Below are 20240 nucleotides of genomic sequence, written 5' to 3'. Positions count from 1 at the left end.
GATCTAATTTCATTGTGCTTGGGATCGAGGGGGATTAGGAGATGCTATGATATTATTTGGAATGTCCTGGTAGAAGTTGAGCAGTTATGCCCTCCACTCTTGGGGTGTTTCCTGTCCCATGAAATTTGAGAGATTGTTCTCTATCTTAATCTTATTTAAGCACTGGTTGCTGCAGAATTAGGGTATTCCTCATCTGTAACTCCTTGTTAGTTGGGCTTCAAGTTGTATATTTGTTTGCTAACTATCTTGTAATACTTGTGCTTAGTTGGTGTTGTTGTTACAGTCTCTGTATTGCAAGAACCTCCTTCCGGGGCTGTATTCTTATCGTTGTATCTTGGGTTTGTGCCATGTTTTTCAAATGAATCTCTACTGTTTCGTTTTTTTTTTATATAAAAAAAAAATGGAAGCATCCAAACATTAACGTAGTGTGTTTATTTATTTTATAAGTTAAAGGTAAAGGTCATAATGGTAACTTCAATGCAATGAAAGGCTCGGCGATTTGCCCGGGAGCAATTATTTTGAAAGTACGACCTTCTGACTCGATGGACCCAAAAAATCCCAATTCACGATGGACCCAATTTCTGACATATCCTTAAATCGCTTAATTAATTAATTAATTAAAAAAATTATAATGAAATAAAACAAATATTGAGGCTATTATAGGGTGTCTCTCAGTCTGCTGTCAAGCAAGTCAGTATGACGTGCAGGATTCTTTTCCTGTGCTCTACTCTGATGAGATGACTCGCAAACTGACACAGTGACAAAGTTTGAGTGAAGTGAACCAGCAGAAACCAAAGAAGTAAACCAATTTACTTCTTCACTTATTACATTTGAATTCATCACCCCCATTTGCCTCAATAATGTGTTGGCCACAATCACAAAACAAAGATCCTTCCCCAATTGATTAGGATTTTGTTAGGGTTAGTCATTAATTGATAAGTTGTGAGTTTCATAAGTGTATGTGCGTATGAGATAATAAATTAACGTAACATAGTGATCGTATCATTGTGTTTGCAACACTTATCAAGTGACTAATTATAACAAAAAACATACATTAATTCGTAATATAACTATATATATACTATTTTTTTTTATAGATGCGTGTGTGGACGACTAACTGTAGCAGAACTTTCAGAATTAAGGCCTAAATTCCTTTGTTATGTTACCCCACTCCACTCTAGTATTTTCCCTCACCCCTTTATTTTTGACATCCCCAATAATGTGTCGGTGCCAAGTGACAAGGTGCATGACCAAGTAAAGAATCCTACAAGAGGGTTTAGAATTAAGGCCTAAATTCCTTGTTATGTAAAGCTCTACATAACATAGCAATTATGAAGGGATAGAAAAGTCTATTTCCTAGATGCAATTTGTGGCATTTGGGTGTCCCCCCAGAATGCAATAATTAATGTGATGGATTTATTTTCAGCTAAGCACATTTAATGGGATGCTTATTAAGTGACAGAATTACGTTTATATGAGCTCTTCCATGTCAATGAACCAGAACCAGAACCAGTAAGTGAAGTAAATATGTGGGGAAAGGGGGCAGAAATTGATCTTAAATGCTTCCTGCATTCTCAATTTTCTTAATTTTATCAATAATTAATGTGATAGATTTATTAATTTCTTCATTTTACAGTTGTTCTCTTTCTTTTTGGCCGAATTTCCCAGTTGTTAATTTAAGCTTTAACTAAGATCTTAGTCTAAACTCTCTGATTTAAAACATAATATTGAGGTTTTGATATTAGATTAACAGGAGAGAACTCATTTTATGGAATCCAAGTACCTGGGAAATAATATTTTTTAGATTGGTAGTGGGGTTCAAAATTGAACAGATAATAATATTTTGGATCTAACAGCCTAATATGTTGTATAATAATATTTATAGTTCTAGTGATGGACTCCGTCTGATCCGGTTTAATTTAGACCTCAATTCGCAACCGAATTAATGTTAAGATTATGGTTAAAATTAATAGTATAATTGAACCGAACCTATCGATTTAGTGACCGATTTTGATTTGATTTGGTTGGGTTAATTCCCTTCACAAGTAATTAAACAAATACTTTATATTTTCTCACATGTATCAAAAGGAACTTTATACTGTAAATTGAATAATAGTTGAAAAATCTTTTTATTGGTACAAATTGAGAAATTTTGAACATATCAGTAACTTGTGATGACTAATAAGAAAATGTCAAGTATTACTTTTTTGTTTTTATAATAAATATACGTGGTTTGCTTTGGTTATGAAATTCAAATGAGTCGAACCAAATTGAACCGAATTAATTATGGTTTTATTCCATTTTTGTCTAAAACCACATTTTTTAAGTGTGTAAAAACCGAACTTACTATTTGATTTGATTTGATTTCAACAATTGAGACGGTTTTCCCCCGTTTCTAGTAATAATTCATTCCTCAAATACACTGACTTTTGTCACACTTCCAACTTTGTGCATCTTCCATTTATCTCCCTTGCAACATGTACAGAAGCTTTAAAAGAAGCTTGGGAAGACTGATAGGGCATCATCCCCTAAGAAAGTGTGAAACCCACGAAAGATGACCTAAAAGGAAAAAGCAAAAATGGTGCGTGCACATAAATGGTGCTGCAAAAACAATTGAGGGGTCTGGACAAGTCTATTCTAAAGTTGGACCAGTCCTGTATATCATGTGCAACTTGTGGTATGAAATGACATAAAATACATGGATGTATTAGTTAATATTAAATTAAAGTAATAATACCAATAAAATCTAATCGCCATCACTCAGAACACACAGATGATGATGATAAGAAATTAGAAAAAAAATGGGCAGGAGAATCCAAATAGTTTTTATAAGAGATTGTACAAAAGATACTCCCTTTCATCACCAGATATCAAACAAAACAAATCAGTGTGATTGTTTACATTTCTATGCAGAGTAAAGTCACAACCAGCCAGTGGTTCCCGTGACACTTTAACCTGCACAAAGATAAAACATCATGGCTTTGCATCATCACTCTCTCTCTCTCTCTCTCTCTCTCTCCATTATAATAACCAAGAACCCCTCAATATCAAACCCCACATACTCTCTCTCACTCTCACAAACCCCTGTTCTCTCTCATTATAATAACCAAACCTCACATACTCTCTCTCTCTCTCTCTCTCTCTCTCGTACCAGCGGTACACTCTAACTTAGTCCGTAGGCACACATTTAGGCAAGAGGGGTAAGTGAAAATGCCAAGACCAAGTTCATTTTTAAGGCAATTGAGTGGAAGGGAGGCTTGGAAATCAACATCAAAGAGGTGGGTTGGTGGAAATAACAAGTCTTGTGGTGGTGGTGGTATTGGGCGCTCTGAGGGAAGCTTGAAGCAAATGGAAGGGCTTAACATGTACGGCAGTGACAGTAACAATGGTGGGTTGGCAATGAGGAAGAGATTGATGGTTGTGGTGGATGACTCATCACATTCCAAGCATGCTATGATGTGGGCTCTCACCCATGTAGCAAACAAGGGTGATTTGCTCACTCTCCTTCACATCATCCCTGCTTCTCATGACTCTTCTTCTGTTTCCCCTTACCTTGCCAACTCTCTTGGCTCCCTTTGCAAGGCCTGCAAGCCTGAGGTTAGTTTTGTTCTCTTTTCTAAGGATTATAGTTTATGTTCCAAGAATTTTTAACAGATCAAACAAAGTGGGAGCTCAAATGGGCTCCATGGATTTTTATTTGTTTTTATTATTTTTGCTCTATTTGATAGATCCAAAAAGTTGAAAAAGGCAGGGATTGTTCTCATTGTGGTTGATAGATCCCACTGGATCTTTCTTTCTCCTTTACCTTTGAATGCTGTCTGGTCCCCAACCCTACAGTGCTTTTGCGAAGAGAGGGACAACTTTCAGCTTATGCTCATTTTAATTTTCTTTCCCTCTTTCTTTGGTTTTTAATTTTTGAATATTTCTTTTTTGTCTTTTCTCTTCTTTAGAGGGAGAAGAAGGGTAATGATTTTTTTCAGCGTCAGGTTCCCTCTCAAATTTTTCTTTCTTTTTCTTTTTCTTTTCAGTGTGTACTTTTCAGTTGCTTTGCCTTTTTCCCAGAAAAAGAGAGGGGACATGGGCTTCTGGTCCGTCACTTACAATTATCAAGTCATGTGCTTATAATTTTTTTGTTTTTTATTTTTTGGGGACAAAATTCAGGTGGAAGTGGAAGCACTTGTGATCCAAGGACCAAGACTGGGCACAGTGATAAGCCAGGTGAAGAAGCTAGAGGTATCAGTTTTAGTGCTGGGTCAGAAGAAGTCCTCTCCCCTCATCAGCTGGTGGGTCCAATTTCACAAAATTCCCATCTTGCATCTCAAACTTATTATTGATCCTAAATCTGTCCTGTTAATGTTTGCTGGGTTGATCTTTCTTTTTTTCTCAAATCATTTGTGCAGCTTATTTGGAAGCAGCAGCACAGAGGACTTTGTGGAGCATTGCATCAACAATGCAGAGTGCTTGACAATTGGAGTGAGGAAGCAGAGCAAGGGTGTGGGTGGCTACCTTATCAACACCAGATGGCAGAAGGATTTCTGGCTCTTGGCTTAGTTCTCTAATAAGATGATCTAATCTCATTAGTGTCATAATTAGTAATTAAGTATAGATTATTAGCTTGTAATTTTAGTATCTAACTACTAACTAGATGATGAGCTTTCTTTGTATTAATTAATGAAATGAAAGTCTGTCTTTCTATGTTCATGCAAGATGTGCAATTAAAGTAGTAGGACCCTCTGTCAAGTGCACTCAATCTCCATCAAAATCAAAGATCCATTTGCAAAAGTCAACTTCAGATCATTAAGTTACTTATTAACGACGCTGTCTTAGTTTTATTAATGAACAACTTGGAATCTTGGTAGTTGTATGGCTAAAGGTCTCATAAAATTGGGTGCTGCAACAGCAAAATTGGGGTTTATAGACCTTGTTTAGCATTTGCTTTCTGGGCCTTTGGGACCAGAAAAACTCTCTTTTAGCAGGGATAGCATTGTTTTACTATCTCCGGCCAATAATGCACTGACATGTGAAAAAGTTATCTTACGTGTCATTGCGACTGGCCGGTGATAGTGTCCTTTGGACCCCCAAAGTACCTAAGAAAGCCACCTTGGGTCATGAAGGTCTAGTTGCAAGGGAAGGCCACAATTGAATTGACCGAATATTCACCCAGAATATGGCAACCCACAAGAAAAAGCTGAAGATATTTTGGCAGGGGGTAAAAAACCATATATTAAAAATTTGAAGCAATCTGAAGCAGGATTACATAGCAAAGAAGTGAATAGTAAGTTCTGTGTACTGATGTTTCCTATAAATTGTTTTTCCAACTGCCAGGAACCTCATTCATGATTTGAATCATTAGACCTTATCATCTAATTTATCATTTACAAGGGGAAGCAGCTCCATCCGACCCCGTGGAGTCCGGGGTGTTCGAGGAGTTCCAGGCAGCTGTTGGGAGAGCAGGTGCCTCACGTACCCATAGAATGTACATCCCACAAGTGTTATTCCACATCCGACAGCGTTCAAAGCTGGAATTGGGTTTTTGAATATCATCCATGAAACAAGGACAGCAACGGCAACCTGAACACAATCCAATATGAGAATGTGACCATTGACAAGGTATTTCATATGCCCCAAAAGGATTAAGGCTAGATTGACTAAAATAGTTAGGAAAAATCTAGCCCTGGACTCAGTGAATCAAAAAGTTCAATGACATAAGGAAGAATAAAGCACTAGCAGCTTTTCAGCTGGATATGACTTTGACAAGAAGTTTATACTACACGCAGTCAAGGGATGCATCATTTTTGAAACCTAACAATACTTTACTTCGCCACAAAGGTGAACAATATTAATATCATAGAATCAGAATTGCAAGGCAAGTGACTGCTTAATAATTACCTTGAGGTTTCCAGCAACATTGAATGTTACAGCAGTCGTGGAATGAATCACATAAAAGATGGAGAAGTTGAGACAGAATGCCAGCACCCCAGAGCTGAATATAATGATGAGGGAAGGAACAAGAGTCTGATGAGTGTGAAGCCATTCAATAACCCCATTACCTTCAAGTACTACTGCAGGTACAGCCAAGATCATGGTTGCAAAAGGTGCCATGTAGTAGACCGTGTTTATGCTAAGTTGTATACACAAAACATCAAAAGAAGTATATCAGAATGAATCCTGTAGCTATAAATTAATGCACACACATAAAAGTAGAACAGTCTAAAAAACAACCCCTTCTCGACTGGAGTGAAGCAGGCACTATGAAAACAAAGACCACTAATGTTAGAACCCACATGAAAGGGTTTCCAAGCAGAAAACTGAGTAAAACAAAAAAAGGTTGCAAGGGTTGGGGATTTTCAAAAATGGACGAAGAAAAAAGGTTGATGTTAATGCTCTAATTTCTGAAAAGATAAAGGAAAAATGAGCAAATCCTGGGTTGTTTGCACTGCAGCTGGACTAAACCCCACCATATTCCTCACAAGGATTCTAACGCAATCCAAAAGGTTCTAAAACACAAAGAAAAATGGATTGCACATACAATATAACCTGCTTTCACCAGAATGCAAAGAACTATTTTGTGTCATATTATTCTTATAATCAATCAGTCAAGATAATTCTTATTTGAAAATTAATTATATAAAAAATCCATTGAAATGAGGAAATGCACAAGTCAACAGGATATTCATATCAGTTAGAGCTGCTATAATGGAGGTCCTTTTTCAGCTATAGGTGTGGTGGGTCTTTCAAGTTTCAACGCACTGATATGGAAAGGTTTAGCATATGACCTGATTGTAAATTCATATCTTCAACTTATATATGCTCACGAACATTATCACGATAGTAAAAATCTAAAACACTGAATCTGGAAGTTAAGCAAAATATTAATGCAGACGTCAGGCATACAATAACCTATGAAAACTAGAAAAATAAAATGAGCAAAGTTGGCAAAAACTTCATGAAAAGATAAATATGGGGAATACTTCGAAAAAGTAAAGACAGAAAAGAACAATGAAATACAAGACATGAGGATCCAAAGCAACAAAAACAAAGATACTACCTGTCAAACTTGTATCCATGCAATAGAGATTCGGCCAGGATGGTCTTTGTGGAAGTGGCCAGACAACCAAACAAGGCAGCACAAAATCCCAACATATTGAAACTAAGCTCTGTAACAGATGTAAGAAGAATTCCTCCAACAATTGGTATCAAAGAACACCAAATTCGCCAGTCAAAGTACTTTCTCCAAACCAGCCACTGCAAAACAACTGTTCAAACCCTTTGCGATCAGATGAAGACACAACACAGTATAACATTTTTCATAGGGTATGTCAATATTAAACACTGTTAGCAATTTCGGGAACTGACCTGTGGTTGCAGGAGTGAATGATTTTATTGTCTGCATAAAAGAAACTGGAATGTAACGTAAGCTCACATTCCCCAACACGATGTTAATACAGAATACAAATGACATGGGAAATATCCTTCTCCATCGATCTTCAGGCTCAACTGTTATTAGTGGTTTAAGCTTCAAAATTTTGATTACTGTGTATGCTCCAATGGCCGAGCATATAAAATGAATACACGATACCGTTAGAGGAAACTTAAAATCCAGTTTCTGCACAAAAGAAAACACTTCAAAATTAGGGACACCATGATGACCACCATGAGAAGCAAATGATGTTCACGGTGAAACTAAATGTAAACAAATGAAACAGCTCCGGGACTCCAAACTGGATGAAGTTAAAGACCATCTTGCTTCTACTATTGCTCATGAGATTCTAAAGAATCAAGATCATTTTCAGAATTTCATTATCTCAGGCAGTAACGGAAATATGAAGGAAGCAGAAAATCAGATGATAACGAATTAAAATTTTAACAACTCCAAAATCAAAAGAGAAACCGTTATTCAGCTACAGTCGTAAAATGTAAAACCCAACTCATATTTACACAATTATACCAAAACGAATTCTTAAAAATACAAAATACAAAAATTAAGGCAGCAACATAGGAGAATTGAACATTTTTACATACCCAATAATCAAAAATCAAAATTAAGCACACCTCAGTTCACAAAAAATCTATAAAAGAAATGTAAAAACAAAAAACGAAATTCAAGAATCTGGGGAAGGCACAGAGAAAGGACCTGAAAGATCCACTTGTTCATAACAATCACGGTGACATTGAAACCCCACCATTGAAGAATTGCCAAAAGAGATCGAATGACGCTCCACTGGCACAGCCGAGTCTCCTCCATCTCAGACCCAGATCACTCAAAGAGACCCAGATCACAAACACCCAGAAAAACCCACCTCAATTCCGAAAACTAAAAGCGACCCAGATGAATTTTCTTACAGAAACAGAGGAAAAACAGAGTTACAGGCCACAGCAGCTAAAGAAAAGAGAGATTGGAGATCAGAGATAGAAGAGAACCCTAATTGAGAAAGTGAAAATGAGAGCGTAAACGGTGTGCAATTGAGATTAAGCTCTCTCTCTCTCTCTCGTTGAGTTTGTGTGTGTTAGTGCCATGTGATTTGTCCCTCTGTTTCCATTTTGTTTAGCTGGAGTTCCTAAAACGTTTTAACTCTCTCATGCCATGGAAATGTTATGCTTCTCTGTGTTGTTATAGACTTGCTAGTTTTTTTTTTTTTTTTTTTTCTTTTCTTTTTTGGGTTGGGGGTCCCACGTGCGAGGAGGTCCTATGTTTTGGAGGGGTCCGAGGGATAAGGAAATCGCAGCCATTCAATGAATATACTTTTTTTTTGGGGGTGGGTTTGGCATTGACCAGAATTTTCTACAGTTTATTTGGTTTGGACTTGTTTGATTTGATTGAAGCATTTGGGGCTGCTTCTTTCTAGTCTCTCAAGTGCTTGTCTTCTACACCTTGGAAGCTTCTCATCATTAGGTTTTATTAGAGACATAAACAGTTATTTTTACTTGAAATGTCTTAAGCATGGTGGGTTTATTCTTCATTGTCCTAAATTAAAAGATTAATTTATGTGTACTTATGTTGGCAAAACCGTCATAGTCTTCACATTTTTCATATGAAGTATTTTTTGTATATATATTTTTAGGCCCGGTTTGGTTCACAAAAGGATTTTATGGGAAATAATTTCCCCATATCATTTCCCAAGGATGAGAAATGGAAGATTCATCTATCATGTTTGGTAATATTGGGAAAGTATCGGGAAATGCCACATTATTTTCTTTCCCATGTTTAATTTGTGTAGGAATGTAAAACAAAATTTGTTTTATTTTCCAATTATACCCATATGAAATCAAATAATAAAAGGAAGCATTTAATGCTATATTGTTATTATAAATTGTTAATAGGGACAAAATGGTCATGAAAAGTGTGCATTTAATGTTGCCTTGTTTTCCTAAACTTTCTCATGGGAAGGGAAAATGAATTATAGTAATTAATGTTAATAAATTTGTGTTAATAAATAACTAGTTATGAGTTATAGTAATTAATGTACAACTAAATTATAGCTTCCACTTAATATGGTAGGTAGCAAATGTTAATAAGTTTCTTCTATACAAGGATTTTGTTTTTTTTCCTTCGCCAAAATGCCAAATTTATTGTTTATTTTCACCAAAATGCCAAGTTTATTGTTTATTTTCACCAAAATGCCATTTTTATTGGTATGTCATTTTCGGCATTGCATAATTTGAATTATCGAGACTATGTTGGCAAAGATGCTACAAGTGCATAAGAATTGGTTATTCCTTTTTTGTTTTTGTTTTTTCGGTTTATAACAAGATTTTTCTGTTTCTGTTATGAGTTTCGGTGTGGGCCCGTATTTTGAAAAATGAGGTTTACATTTAGACTAATACGTGATTATTGTGACTTTACCATTTGGTCAGTTCATGTCTAAAATGCTGGCAATCTAAAAACCCTCAGTTTTTTATTGAGTTAATTGAGTTTGCACATGAAACTCTGCCTTCAAATTTTGAAGCCTTAATTGAGTTTGCACATGAAACTTAAAAGTTTGGATTGAGATAATTGATCAACTCAATAAAAATTAAGTTGATATCAAATTTTCGGATAACTTAAGCTGATTTGATGAAGTCATTGATAAGATCGAATTGTTAATGGAATTGGCTTATGCTATCAAAAATTTGAGATCACTAAATTGTTAAGTAAGTGATCGATATGATCAGTTTGATTGCCAACTAAATTAGTAAGTGATATTAAGTGGAGTTATGTCGGTTTGCGAGTTTTGTTTTTAATGTAACTGACTTGATATATGACAATTTAGATGGTAGATAGGGTTTTTAAAACAAGTTCTTTTTGATTTATTATCTCCAGATGATTTCAGCTCTAGAGCTGACCCTAGTCAGTCAATGGGGAAGCTTTATCCATATCCGTCGTAGTGTTAAGCACGATGACTCTCTATATACTTTTTCAATTGTCTCTAAATGTTGATGAAGCACCACTTAGGGAACAAATGATTAATTCTACGTATTTTCTACAAAAACTAATTAGAACCTTTTTTTGGCTAGACATACCAAACATTTGGTATCAAATTAAAAACACGGTCCGGAGTCCCTAAACATCTGGTCTACAATTTGATACCTAACATTTTATGTCAAATTATAAACAGCTGGTTTATGATGAAAAATTGACACCAACAACATTGACCTTTTTAGTAACGTTGAAACCGTGCAATAAAGCGCATTATGGATTTGTGTGGCCCAGTAATTGCGGTAGAGGGATGCTTTTGTGACCATTTAATTAATTAATTTCGTTTGCTAAAAGCTAAAAGCGACCAAAAAAATATTATTAATTATTAAGACTGGCCGAAAATGACTGCACCAATGTTGCCTGAAATCAGCCACGTAAAATAAAATGTCTAAAAAAAAGAAGAAATTCTTCATTTTAAATGGTCATAACTTTACCCGAAAAATGCCTAAACCTTGATGTTATCGATTCGTTGTAATTTATTCATATATGTACGTATGTGACGATTACAAAGAAAGCAAAACCCTACTGAATATTCATTTTTTGGTTTATTACTTCAAATTTGAAAGCAATTATTCATCAAGTCCGTCTCTGTTCGTTTTAAATTAGCACAAAATAATATTCCAAAATTATGCTCTTGGGCTCTTTGCGTATGACCCACCAATTGTTTTAGCAAATGAACGACAAGATCCACCTCTCCCTTCTCATGATACATCTTTTACGACAACTATAAGCATAACTATAATATATTATGCAAAACTATACTTTGTAAAATTATTATCAGGATATTATAATTTCTTGTGTTCCAAGTTAGATTTTGATTAACGACGTCCTCGTGTCAGCCAGTATATGTTATTTGAGATTTCACACCAAAAAAACAAATAAATAAAAATATTTAGTCGTGTTTTGTTCTTTTTAGAAAACTTGATTTTAATCCTTAGGAGCAAACTTTGCGCCACACGATGTGGATCACACAGCTCTAGAGTCAATTCTTTAGGGTGAAATGGAATCCTATCAAGCACATGTGATGTGTATATGTACGGACCAAGATATATAGTCCCATAAAAGGTCAAGCTTAGGCATGGTTGGAATTAATCATTTTAATTTATAAGAAATATTTTCAATACTTGTTGCCACACTAAATCTGAATTTGAAAAACCATTTTAAAGCAATTCATTTTAAGTTTATAGCGTACTTTGAAACAATTCACTTTTCATCAATGACTTTTTTTTCAGTGTCTTTAGAGAATTCATATAACACCATGCGAATGTTATTTGCACTCCAAAATAAGTTTTTACAGTCATCATCCATCATTACATAAAAGAGACCGAAACCTATTTGGGACATTCGTTAAATCCAAAATAAGAAGACCTTTGTTAAATTTGTGTGCTCTCCGTCCTCTTCATCTCTTTCCTATCACTTTCCTCTACCGGAATAACAGCCAAACTAATGGTATATGTATATGCCATTTGTTCACGAGCTGATTTTGGAACACCCTATTATGCTGTGAACTCAATTATTGCTATGACCTAAAACATCAATTACTTGGGATACAAGTTTAGGCCAAAATGCTGGTCTCTTTCACATCTGAAATCAAATCAAAGACCACTGAAAGCTTATTTCTTGACATTTCCCCCTCTATAATGAAGAGAAGGTTGATCAAGTCGGTAGAAAAAAAATGACCCCAAAATTTTGTGAAAAGATGGATTGCAATCTTGAATTTAATCTCGCAAATCTACTTACGAAAACAACTGGTTCATCCCCGGCTAATTTTGTAGTGTTTCTAAATGTTGTTGGTGTGAAAATCAGACTGGTTATATATTTTATTAAATCGAAACATACTAATCTCAGACAGTAAATGGAGGTTGGATTGTCATTTTCCATTTACTAATGGCCCCTACCTATACTTATCAGTTTTTAATTATTATTCTAGCTTTGGTAATCTTGCAATTTAGTCTTTCACGGTCATGAATGGTAGCAACGAAAGATAGGTTTTTAATGGTTGCCAATTCTGATTAGGGTCTTCTTTACATCTTCTGCATTACCTTTCAAGGTTTATGATTTATGCAGACGAAACTCCCTAAAATCTTTGCAATTATGAACTTCGCGCGAGTGGGCGACTTCTAGTCGTTGATGCACCACCCCACACGCTTCAAACAAACTGCCATTGACATACAAGATTTGCGGGTAACACAATTCATTTTGTTCACTGTAGGGCAAAACATGAAGTTTCTAATGTTAAGTCCCAAAATTTCCATTTTGTCACTATTGGTCCCTAAACTTTTCACAGATCCTCATTTTGAGTCCTCAAACTTTCAAATCAATCAATGTAATCGTTAATCTTTTGGTCCATACATCAACTTGGTCCCTCTCATTGCATTCTGTCAAAATATTAGTTGAAATTGGTCACATGACCAACTTTGAAGGGGTATTTATGTCAAAATGCAACCTAATGCATCTATGACATAAAGCAAGCTCATGTATTTTGCTCAACAGCTCTCCTTTAATAACCCCATTGTGAAACTACAATAGGAGAGAACATGAATTTGTTGAGGAAAAACATGGGTTTCAGGACGAAAATGAGCTATATTTACATGACAATATCATTTTGTAGTCAGCCACGCAATGACACATAATCAAAATTTTATTGAAAGTTTGGTTGGAGTGAGACGACAAGTACCAAATTGATGTGTAAACCAAAAAATTACGGGCCACATTGATTGATTTGAGAATTTGAGTACTAAAATGAGGACTTATAAAAAGTTTAGAGACCATTTGAGATAAAAACCAAAAAAATTATAATGGACTTTTGATCAATAATACAGTTATTTAGTGTCCTTATTTGTTCATTCATTGATCCAATTGCAAGAGTCCTTATTTGTTGCAAATGCCACATAAAAACACAGAGAAATGAATAAATTCAGTCCCATGGCAAACTTGAATGAGTTCAAAATGATCCTTTCTCTCTTCACCAAAATGACAGAAGTGCAAAATGAACTCAAAGCCTGACCATTAAATTCAGCTGCAACTGCATTACAAGCTTGCAAGGCAAAGAAAGCAAATACCCAATTTGCAAATGCAAGCAGCAACCCAATGTCCCAAAATCAGACCACAAATTTGGGGGCAGCAGATTTTGATTCTTCCTTCACAGCTTCTCCTAATCAATAAATGAGAAAATTCCCACAAAAGATCAAACCCTAAAAAATTGTCCAATCCCTAGAAACAAACGCAAAATCAAAGAGAGTGAAGAGTGGGAGTGAAATTACCAATTTGGGCAACGGGAGCTTCGCCGTAAATGGCTTTGAGTCTGGCGAGAGGGACCAAAACGGCGCCGTCAGTGGATGAGGCCTCGGCGTACAGCTGCTGCTTCCAGTGCCACATAGTCTGCTTCGCAGCCTTGTTCGATTTGTTGAGCGACGCCTTCTCCGCCTCCAGCGATTCGATGTCGTTTTGCTGCTTCACCGACCTTACGCTCAGCGCGATGAACGAGCCTACCAGGCACACGTTTATCACCGTGTTGTTCTTCGCCGCTCTCGTTGCAGCGCTCACCGCCTTGTTAGCGAACTCCATTTTTGGAACACACAGAGCTCAAGACCAACACGACGCCGCTTTAGAAATTTGCCTTCTTCTTCTCTCTGTTGTTGACCTACAGACCAATTAAATTGGAAGATGAGAGTGACGGTGGATGACACAGAGAGAGAAAGACCGATACCGATTTAAACATTCTAATATATTTAAAACCGTATAGCCGAGCGGCTATACTATTTAAATATTCGAATATATTAAAAGAGTATAGCCGCCCGGCTGTCCTATTTCAAATATTCCAATATAATAAAGGGTGTAGCCGGGCAGCTATACTATTTAAATAATCCAATATATTTAACGCGTATAGCCGCGCGGCTAAACTATTCCAAATATTCGAATGTGATAAAGCATACACTATTAAAATATTCGAATATATTTAAACAGTATAGCCGGGCGGCTATACTATTTCAAATACTCGACTATGATAAAGCGTATAGCCGCCCGGCTATACCATTTCAAATATTCGAATGTAATAGAGAGTATAGCCGAATGGCTAGCTATACTATTTCAAACACTCGAATATAATAAAGCCTATAGCCGCCCGACTATACTATTTCAAATATTCAAATGTGATAGAGTGTATAGCCGCGTGGCTATACGATTTAAATAATCGAATACATTTAAATAGTATAGCCGCGCGGCGATACTATTAAAATATTCGAATTATACAGTATAGCCGGACGGCTGTACTATAAAAATATTTCCAATATTCGAATATAATGAAGAGTATAGCTGCCCGGCTATAATATTGAAATATTCAAATATATTTAAATAGTCTAGCCGCGCGGTTCTACTATTTCAAATATTCGAATATAATAAAGAGTTAAGCCGAACGGCTATACTATTTAAATATTCAAATATAATAAAGAGTATAGCCGAACGTAGCCGTGGATCCAATTTCTCCATACTCAGCCAGACGGTCACTCAACTCTTTCGAGTGAGGTTTTTTGGGGAAAGGCGGCGTCTGGGGTTTTAGAGGCAAAAGCCAAAGTCAGAAAACGACGAGAAAAATCAGATGCAGTCTGGAATCTGTTGCTCAGGGGACGAAGGATGACGTCACAGCGTACCAGAAGTTATGCCCTTCTTATCCTCGCTGCCATAGCTCTCACCACAACTTACACTATTCGGTGCCAGAGCTAATGAGATTTTTTTTTTAATCGAAGAGCTAATATCCCATTCTATTCCGAGTAGAATATAAAATGCTGATTGCGTTTTTCCAATACTATTTGACCGAGCCTAATATTTTGCGCCTAAAACCATTTTGCTTGTTGGGCATGTGAGTTTATATTTTCTTGGTCTCCTTCATGCATCCTCTTTGAATAACATTTTTGGTAATTTGATTTCATCCCCCCTCAATATTATTTGTATTATTAAATATATATAATTCAAAAGCCTATAATTTTTAGGAATATTTGCATTGTGTTATACTATGTAAATCCCTTGCTTCATCAAAGCCACCCCATTACAAAAGCTTTCAAACCCTATAAGAAAAATCGAAAGGGAAATGAAACCGAGGAAAACTATACACCATGTTAAAAGGAATAAACACCACCTCCCCCATATTAATCTCTTACAAACACAACTTCTTCACTCCTACCGACATCACCAGCATCATCAATAATAATAATAGAGGGAAATAATATACTCTCGAAAGAGCAATACCTAAAATAAGTCTGCTATTCAATTTACTAATAGAGAGTTGTAGAGCTACGCTTTACGCATGTATTACAGCCCCACTGCCACTCCTATTTGGTATTTACTTTTTGCTTTACCAAATTACCAATTGCATTGTGTTTATTGGTGTTAAACATAATATTGTCACAAATGTTGGAATTATAATACTCAGTTTTTAGCAAGAGTTTATAGTTTAAGTGATTAAGTATAGTTACTTCTGTATGGCCGTGTGTTCGAATTCCCTTTTTCCCAATTTCCAGTATTGCTGATATAAAAAATAAATAAAAAAACCTTGATTTTTCAGCCATCATATAAGAAATATCAACTATATTTTATTGTTTATTCAACGAATTTAATAACAGAAACATTTGATTTTAGGGTTTTTCACCTTTTTTTATTATAAAATATTTGGCCAAATAATACATGTAACTTTGTATTCATATTTTGTCCATCTTGTATTTTACTAAGCATACACAATATAGTTAGCTGACCATGAGTATAAAATACAATGTCAACCAATTAAGGTCATTAGTTATTGAGTTATGCAGTCTCTCTGGTAGCCACATCTGAATCAACAATCTCTCTAAAACGTTGAATACGTTCAGTGTAGGCAGTTTGCCAACCCTCAGCATCTGGTAGGCAAACTCGGTGCCAACAATCCAAAACAGGAGGCATAGGATGCCCTGGAAACAGAAACACCTATGGAGAACAGGACATGCCAACAGTTAGGCACGGAAAATCACCTCCACAAAGCATAACAAATCGTATACGGCAATTATACTACTCGATTCGTGTACAATACCTGAACAAAGTGGTTGTCGTTGACTGAACCGATGGCAATGTGACGGCGCTCTAACAAGGGCAATGACATCGTCTTGGTTGGTAAAAATGTGACAGATAATGACATGGATAAATATATCAGAACCACATTATAGCATGATGAGATAATGTGCCCCATATCTGGCATGGTCAACCACCTATCATACGGGGGGCACTCCTCAAAGAATGAGAGTGTATGCATAAGCTCGTCAACCCGATCACGTCTCCCAAAAAGGTTCTCATATTGTGTTTCATGAGAGCACAACTCATTCAACAAATCTCTGCGTACCTTGCTCCAAGCATCATCTCCAAAACCCATCAACCCGGCTATGACTCGATAACCACAATTACCGTCACCTGCAAAATCCCTTATGGATGAAATATATGGTCTCAAAGCAGTAGGAAACTGCTCTTTCAATTCAGATGAAGTGAGTGGACACATCCTATGTACCTGTACAGCCATATTCATGCATATAGTAGTTTTAAATATTGGAAAATACCTCATACCTCATACAAGTTCAATAATGTTAGTGCATACCTTCATCTTGGGAGGACGCCTCTTTGGTTTCTCCGAGTGGGATGTGGTAGCAACTGTGTCAACTGGTGAATGACTGACTCGACAGGACAAGGCCAACTCAAAGGCAGAAAGATTGCAACGAGTAGTAGTGTCAATTCTACTTGGTTGTTCTTTAGGCTTGGTAAGGGGCATTGACTCCATATTCATAATCTCCTCCAACTTCAGACTAATATGTCTCCTGGGGTCCTCATTGCTATCCATCCACTGATGTAAGATCGTATACATTTGTGTAATTATGTCAGTTGCGTGGTCACTATTTTTCGGGGAGTACAGTAAATCCAATTTCCTCCAATGAGGATCAACACAGTAAAGAGGAATAGGGCTACTAGTCTGTCTGTATTTTGCAATCTCATGCGCACATGGCAACCCATGTGTGAGTCGAATGGTGCAACCACATGACGAAGAATCTAACCCCACCGAATTGACTTTCTTCGACTCACAAACAATTATATTCAAAGCAACGGTAGATACAAATCCTCGCAACTCCTTCAATTCATCATGCATGAAATTGTGTTGGATGATGGTCAAACACTTCTCAAGTGATACCTTGATGTCTAAGTGTTGCAACTCTAACAAGGAGTGAATCTTTTCCCAAGATGTTTCAAAACTACCTCGGCTGTTGCCAAGTAGTTGTTTCAGTTTTGCACTTGCACCTTCAACCCTATTCATACAACACAGTTAGTAGTACATAATGACTTACATCAAGAAACAAAAGTGAACAAGAAAGTTACCTATTTGATGTCGTGTGACCAAAATGCATACATGTATCTGTCCATACAGACACAAATCTCTCTTTATACTCATTCAACCAAGTGTTCTTCACATATTCAAGTGCATGTGGATATCTACCAAAATAATAATCAAGCTCAGCCAAACGTTTCAGATACTCATGCTCCGTCTCCGATAACACCAACATATTCCAACTCATCATGAACTTCTCCAACTGATCTTTACCTTCAAACATGCCTTTACATTTCGCCAACACATTTTTGCTAATATGTAATCTGCACAAAAAATGTCGGGCACTAGGAAAAATACTATGGATGGCAGTCATGAGTGGCAAGTCATTGTCCATGACAATGACTGTAGGAAGACAATGTTCATCCAACATAGTCCTTAATCTACTCAAAGCCCATGTGTAATTGTCTTCATTCTTAGCATCAAGGTAAGCAAATGCAGCTGAGAAGGTTATGTTAGTACATGTCACCCCTACAATCTCTAAAAGCGGAAAAGAATATGTCTTGCACGTGCAATCCATGATTAGGACATGTGGGAATGCACGTAAGATGTCTACACTAACAGGGTGGGTCCAAAACAGATCCTTCACAATATTACTATCATTTGAGCTTCTATGCCACTCAATATAATTGTGGTCAGATAACTTACTTAGCAATACATGCATCTGCGATCTCACAACATTCTCTTTCAACTTCAACCTTTGTCTGACATTATAAATTGTTTTCATTGTTGTTTCATTGAGTCCATCTTTTTGTTTAATTGTGCGCAATATATCCTTGGGTTTGGCCAAACTCTTGGACATGTCTACCAACAATGCTTTCTCTTCTTCGGATAATCTCCTTGCATTGGACTTTGCAGCATGGTGGTTATGAACTCCACATACCACCTCCAATTTCCACTCATCATTATCACCCAAGCTCACACCCCTCAATAGAAATGGGCATCCACACTTTTTCGTACCACTACTCCTAAGACGCCTTTTCTTATGGACATTTTCATCAATCTTCCTTTTATAAACACCACCCCTTTCACAACCGAATTTTATTCGGGGTTTCTTATTACCAGTTCCTCCTGCATCCGAGTTCTTGATAATAATCACCAAACCGTTGCTATTTCCTTGATCACGAGTCCACTCAACCAATGCGTCTCTACTCTTAAATATCTACACAAAAAAAAAAAAAAACATAAATATTATCTCTTGTCCAACTTAGACAGTCATAAGTCACAAGCCAACATTTAAATTTGCACAAACCTCATCAGTTGTGAATTCATTAGTGTAGTCCAACACACATTCTGTCCCAGCACCACTGCCCTCAGTAGAAGTGTCTTCCTAGTGAAACAATAGGCATAAACAACGGTTAGTCGTCGACTATTGAACAAATAAAACCAAGAAATTTCATTTGATCTCTTTACAATCATATAAAGAAAAAGACATCATACCTCATTTGAAGACCCCTGACTGATGACTTGATGCTCCATTCTTCTTATGCAACTATTTTTACAGCAAGAAACTGCCTAATCCGTGAGATTGTTAGTGAGAGAAACAAAAGTTTACACCAAGCAACATGATCAGAACATGCACATATATAACAACTCTAAATTTACTTGAACACAAATTAAATACCAATATCTGCAATCATGCTCAAGTGCACAACACAAAAACATATGAACCAGAATTTAGAGATAAAAATGTAATTATTAGAGTAACACTATTTCTCAATTACAAATACTCAATACGAGCCCATATGGATAATTGAAATTGAGAACATAAATTAAACTTAAACCCCAAATGTGATTTCTTCAATACCCTCCTTCCAGTTTATCAGGAAAAAACAATCCAGAAATTCAAAAACAAAAGATTACCTGGGTTGCTGAGTCTCTGGTGCTCTGGTGGAGAGACAAGAGTGAGAGAGAGCTGGGGAGAAGAATAAGAAAAGCTGAAGATTAGAAACAGAGGAAGAGAAAGGATAGAAGAAGAAGAAGAAGAAAAGAAATATAGAAGAAGGAAGTAACGAACCTGTGTCAGCCGAATGGGTGGATTGGAGAAGAAGAAAAAGGCTTCTACAAGTGGAGTGAAGACTGGAGAGAGTAAGAGAGTGATGGCGGGATCGAAGAACAGGTGGTGTATGAATGGGGGTTTGGGGTGGGGGGGGGACAAGGGATTTGGGGGGTAGGCTGAGAGATTTCGGTGAAAATTATCCAAGGGTAGGCAGTAGGCTGAGAGACTAGGTGGGTGTATGTAGAACCCCAGAGCCCGTTTAAAATAGGACGAGGTGGGTAGACATAGAACCCAAAGCCCACCAATTTTCATTTGGGCGGTAAATACCTCCAACTCCCGTATCACTTGCAGGTTAGGCGCGTTTGTTTCACGCGCACCAAAGGCGGGAGCCTCCC

General features: G+C 36.7%; 4 protein-coding genes across 5 annotated transcripts; 1 reads left to right on the top strand and 3 right to left on the bottom strand.

Moving 5' to 3' along the window:
• Positions 1 to 2959: 2959 nt before the first annotated feature.
• On the top strand, positions 2960 to 4701 carry LOC110750568 (Adenine nucleotide alpha hydrolases-like superfamily protein). The gene is made up of 3 exons (XM_021950907.2): positions 2960 to 3597; positions 4162 to 4283; positions 4401 to 4701. Exons 1-3 carry the CDS (start codon positions 3211 to 3213, stop codon positions 4549 to 4551), a joined length of 660 nt encoding a protein of 219 aa, XP_021806599.1. The 5' UTR covers positions 2960 to 3210; the 3' UTR covers positions 4552 to 4701.
• Positions 4702 to 5197: 496 nt separating this feature from the next.
• On the bottom strand, positions 5198 to 8598 carry LOC110750567 (EamA-like transporter family protein). Its single transcript, XM_021950906.2, has 5 exons — positions 8135 to 8598; positions 7357 to 7606; positions 7049 to 7256; positions 5890 to 6121; positions 5198 to 5571 (listed from the first exon to the last, which is right to left on the bottom strand). The coding sequence occupies exons 1-5, from the start codon at positions 8243 to 8245 to the stop codon at positions 5350 to 5352; spliced, it is 1023 nt and encodes a 340-aa protein (XP_021806598.1). The 5' UTR covers positions 8246 to 8598; the 3' UTR covers positions 5198 to 5349.
• Positions 8599 to 13306: 4708 nt separating this feature from the next.
• On the bottom strand, positions 13307 to 14149 carry LOC110750566 (uncharacterized). The gene is made up of 2 exons (XM_021950905.2): positions 13720 to 14149; positions 13307 to 13610 (listed from the first exon to the last, which is right to left on the bottom strand). Exons 1-2 carry the CDS (start codon positions 14021 to 14023, stop codon positions 13558 to 13560), a joined length of 357 nt encoding a protein of 118 aa, XP_021806597.1. The 5' UTR covers positions 14024 to 14149; the 3' UTR covers positions 13307 to 13557.
• A 1936-nt stretch (positions 14150 to 16085) lies between these two features.
• LOC110750521 (uncharacterized) lies at positions 16086 to 20014 on the bottom strand. 2 transcript variants are annotated; one of them, XM_088250973.1, is made up of 8 exons: positions 19864 to 20014; positions 19710 to 19761; positions 19287 to 19361; positions 19099 to 19176; positions 17840 to 19008; positions 17070 to 17769; positions 16515 to 16982; positions 16086 to 16411 (listed from the first exon to the last, which is right to left on the bottom strand). In XM_088250973.1, exons 3-8 carry the CDS (start codon positions 19323 to 19325, stop codon positions 16253 to 16255), a joined length of 2613 nt encoding a protein of 870 aa, XP_088107099.1. In that variant the 5' UTR covers positions 19326 to 19361; positions 19710 to 19761; positions 19864 to 20014; the 3' UTR covers positions 16086 to 16252. The 2 variants fall into 2 exon arrangements, with proteins under 2 accessions (XP_088107099.1, XP_088107103.1); XM_088250977.1 differs by having other exon boundaries at positions 19287 to 19357.
• Positions 20015 to 20240: the final 226 nt, after the last annotated feature.

This window comes from Prunus avium, chromosome 1 (genome assembly GCF_965620075.1).
Source record: "Prunus avium chromosome 1, drPruAviu1.hap1.1, whole genome shotgun sequence".
NCBI lineage: Eukaryota > Viridiplantae > Streptophyta > Magnoliopsida > Rosales > Rosaceae > Prunus > Prunus avium.
Note: the sequence above shows the minus strand (reverse complement) of the source record. Positions and strands in the feature narration are given on the sequence as shown.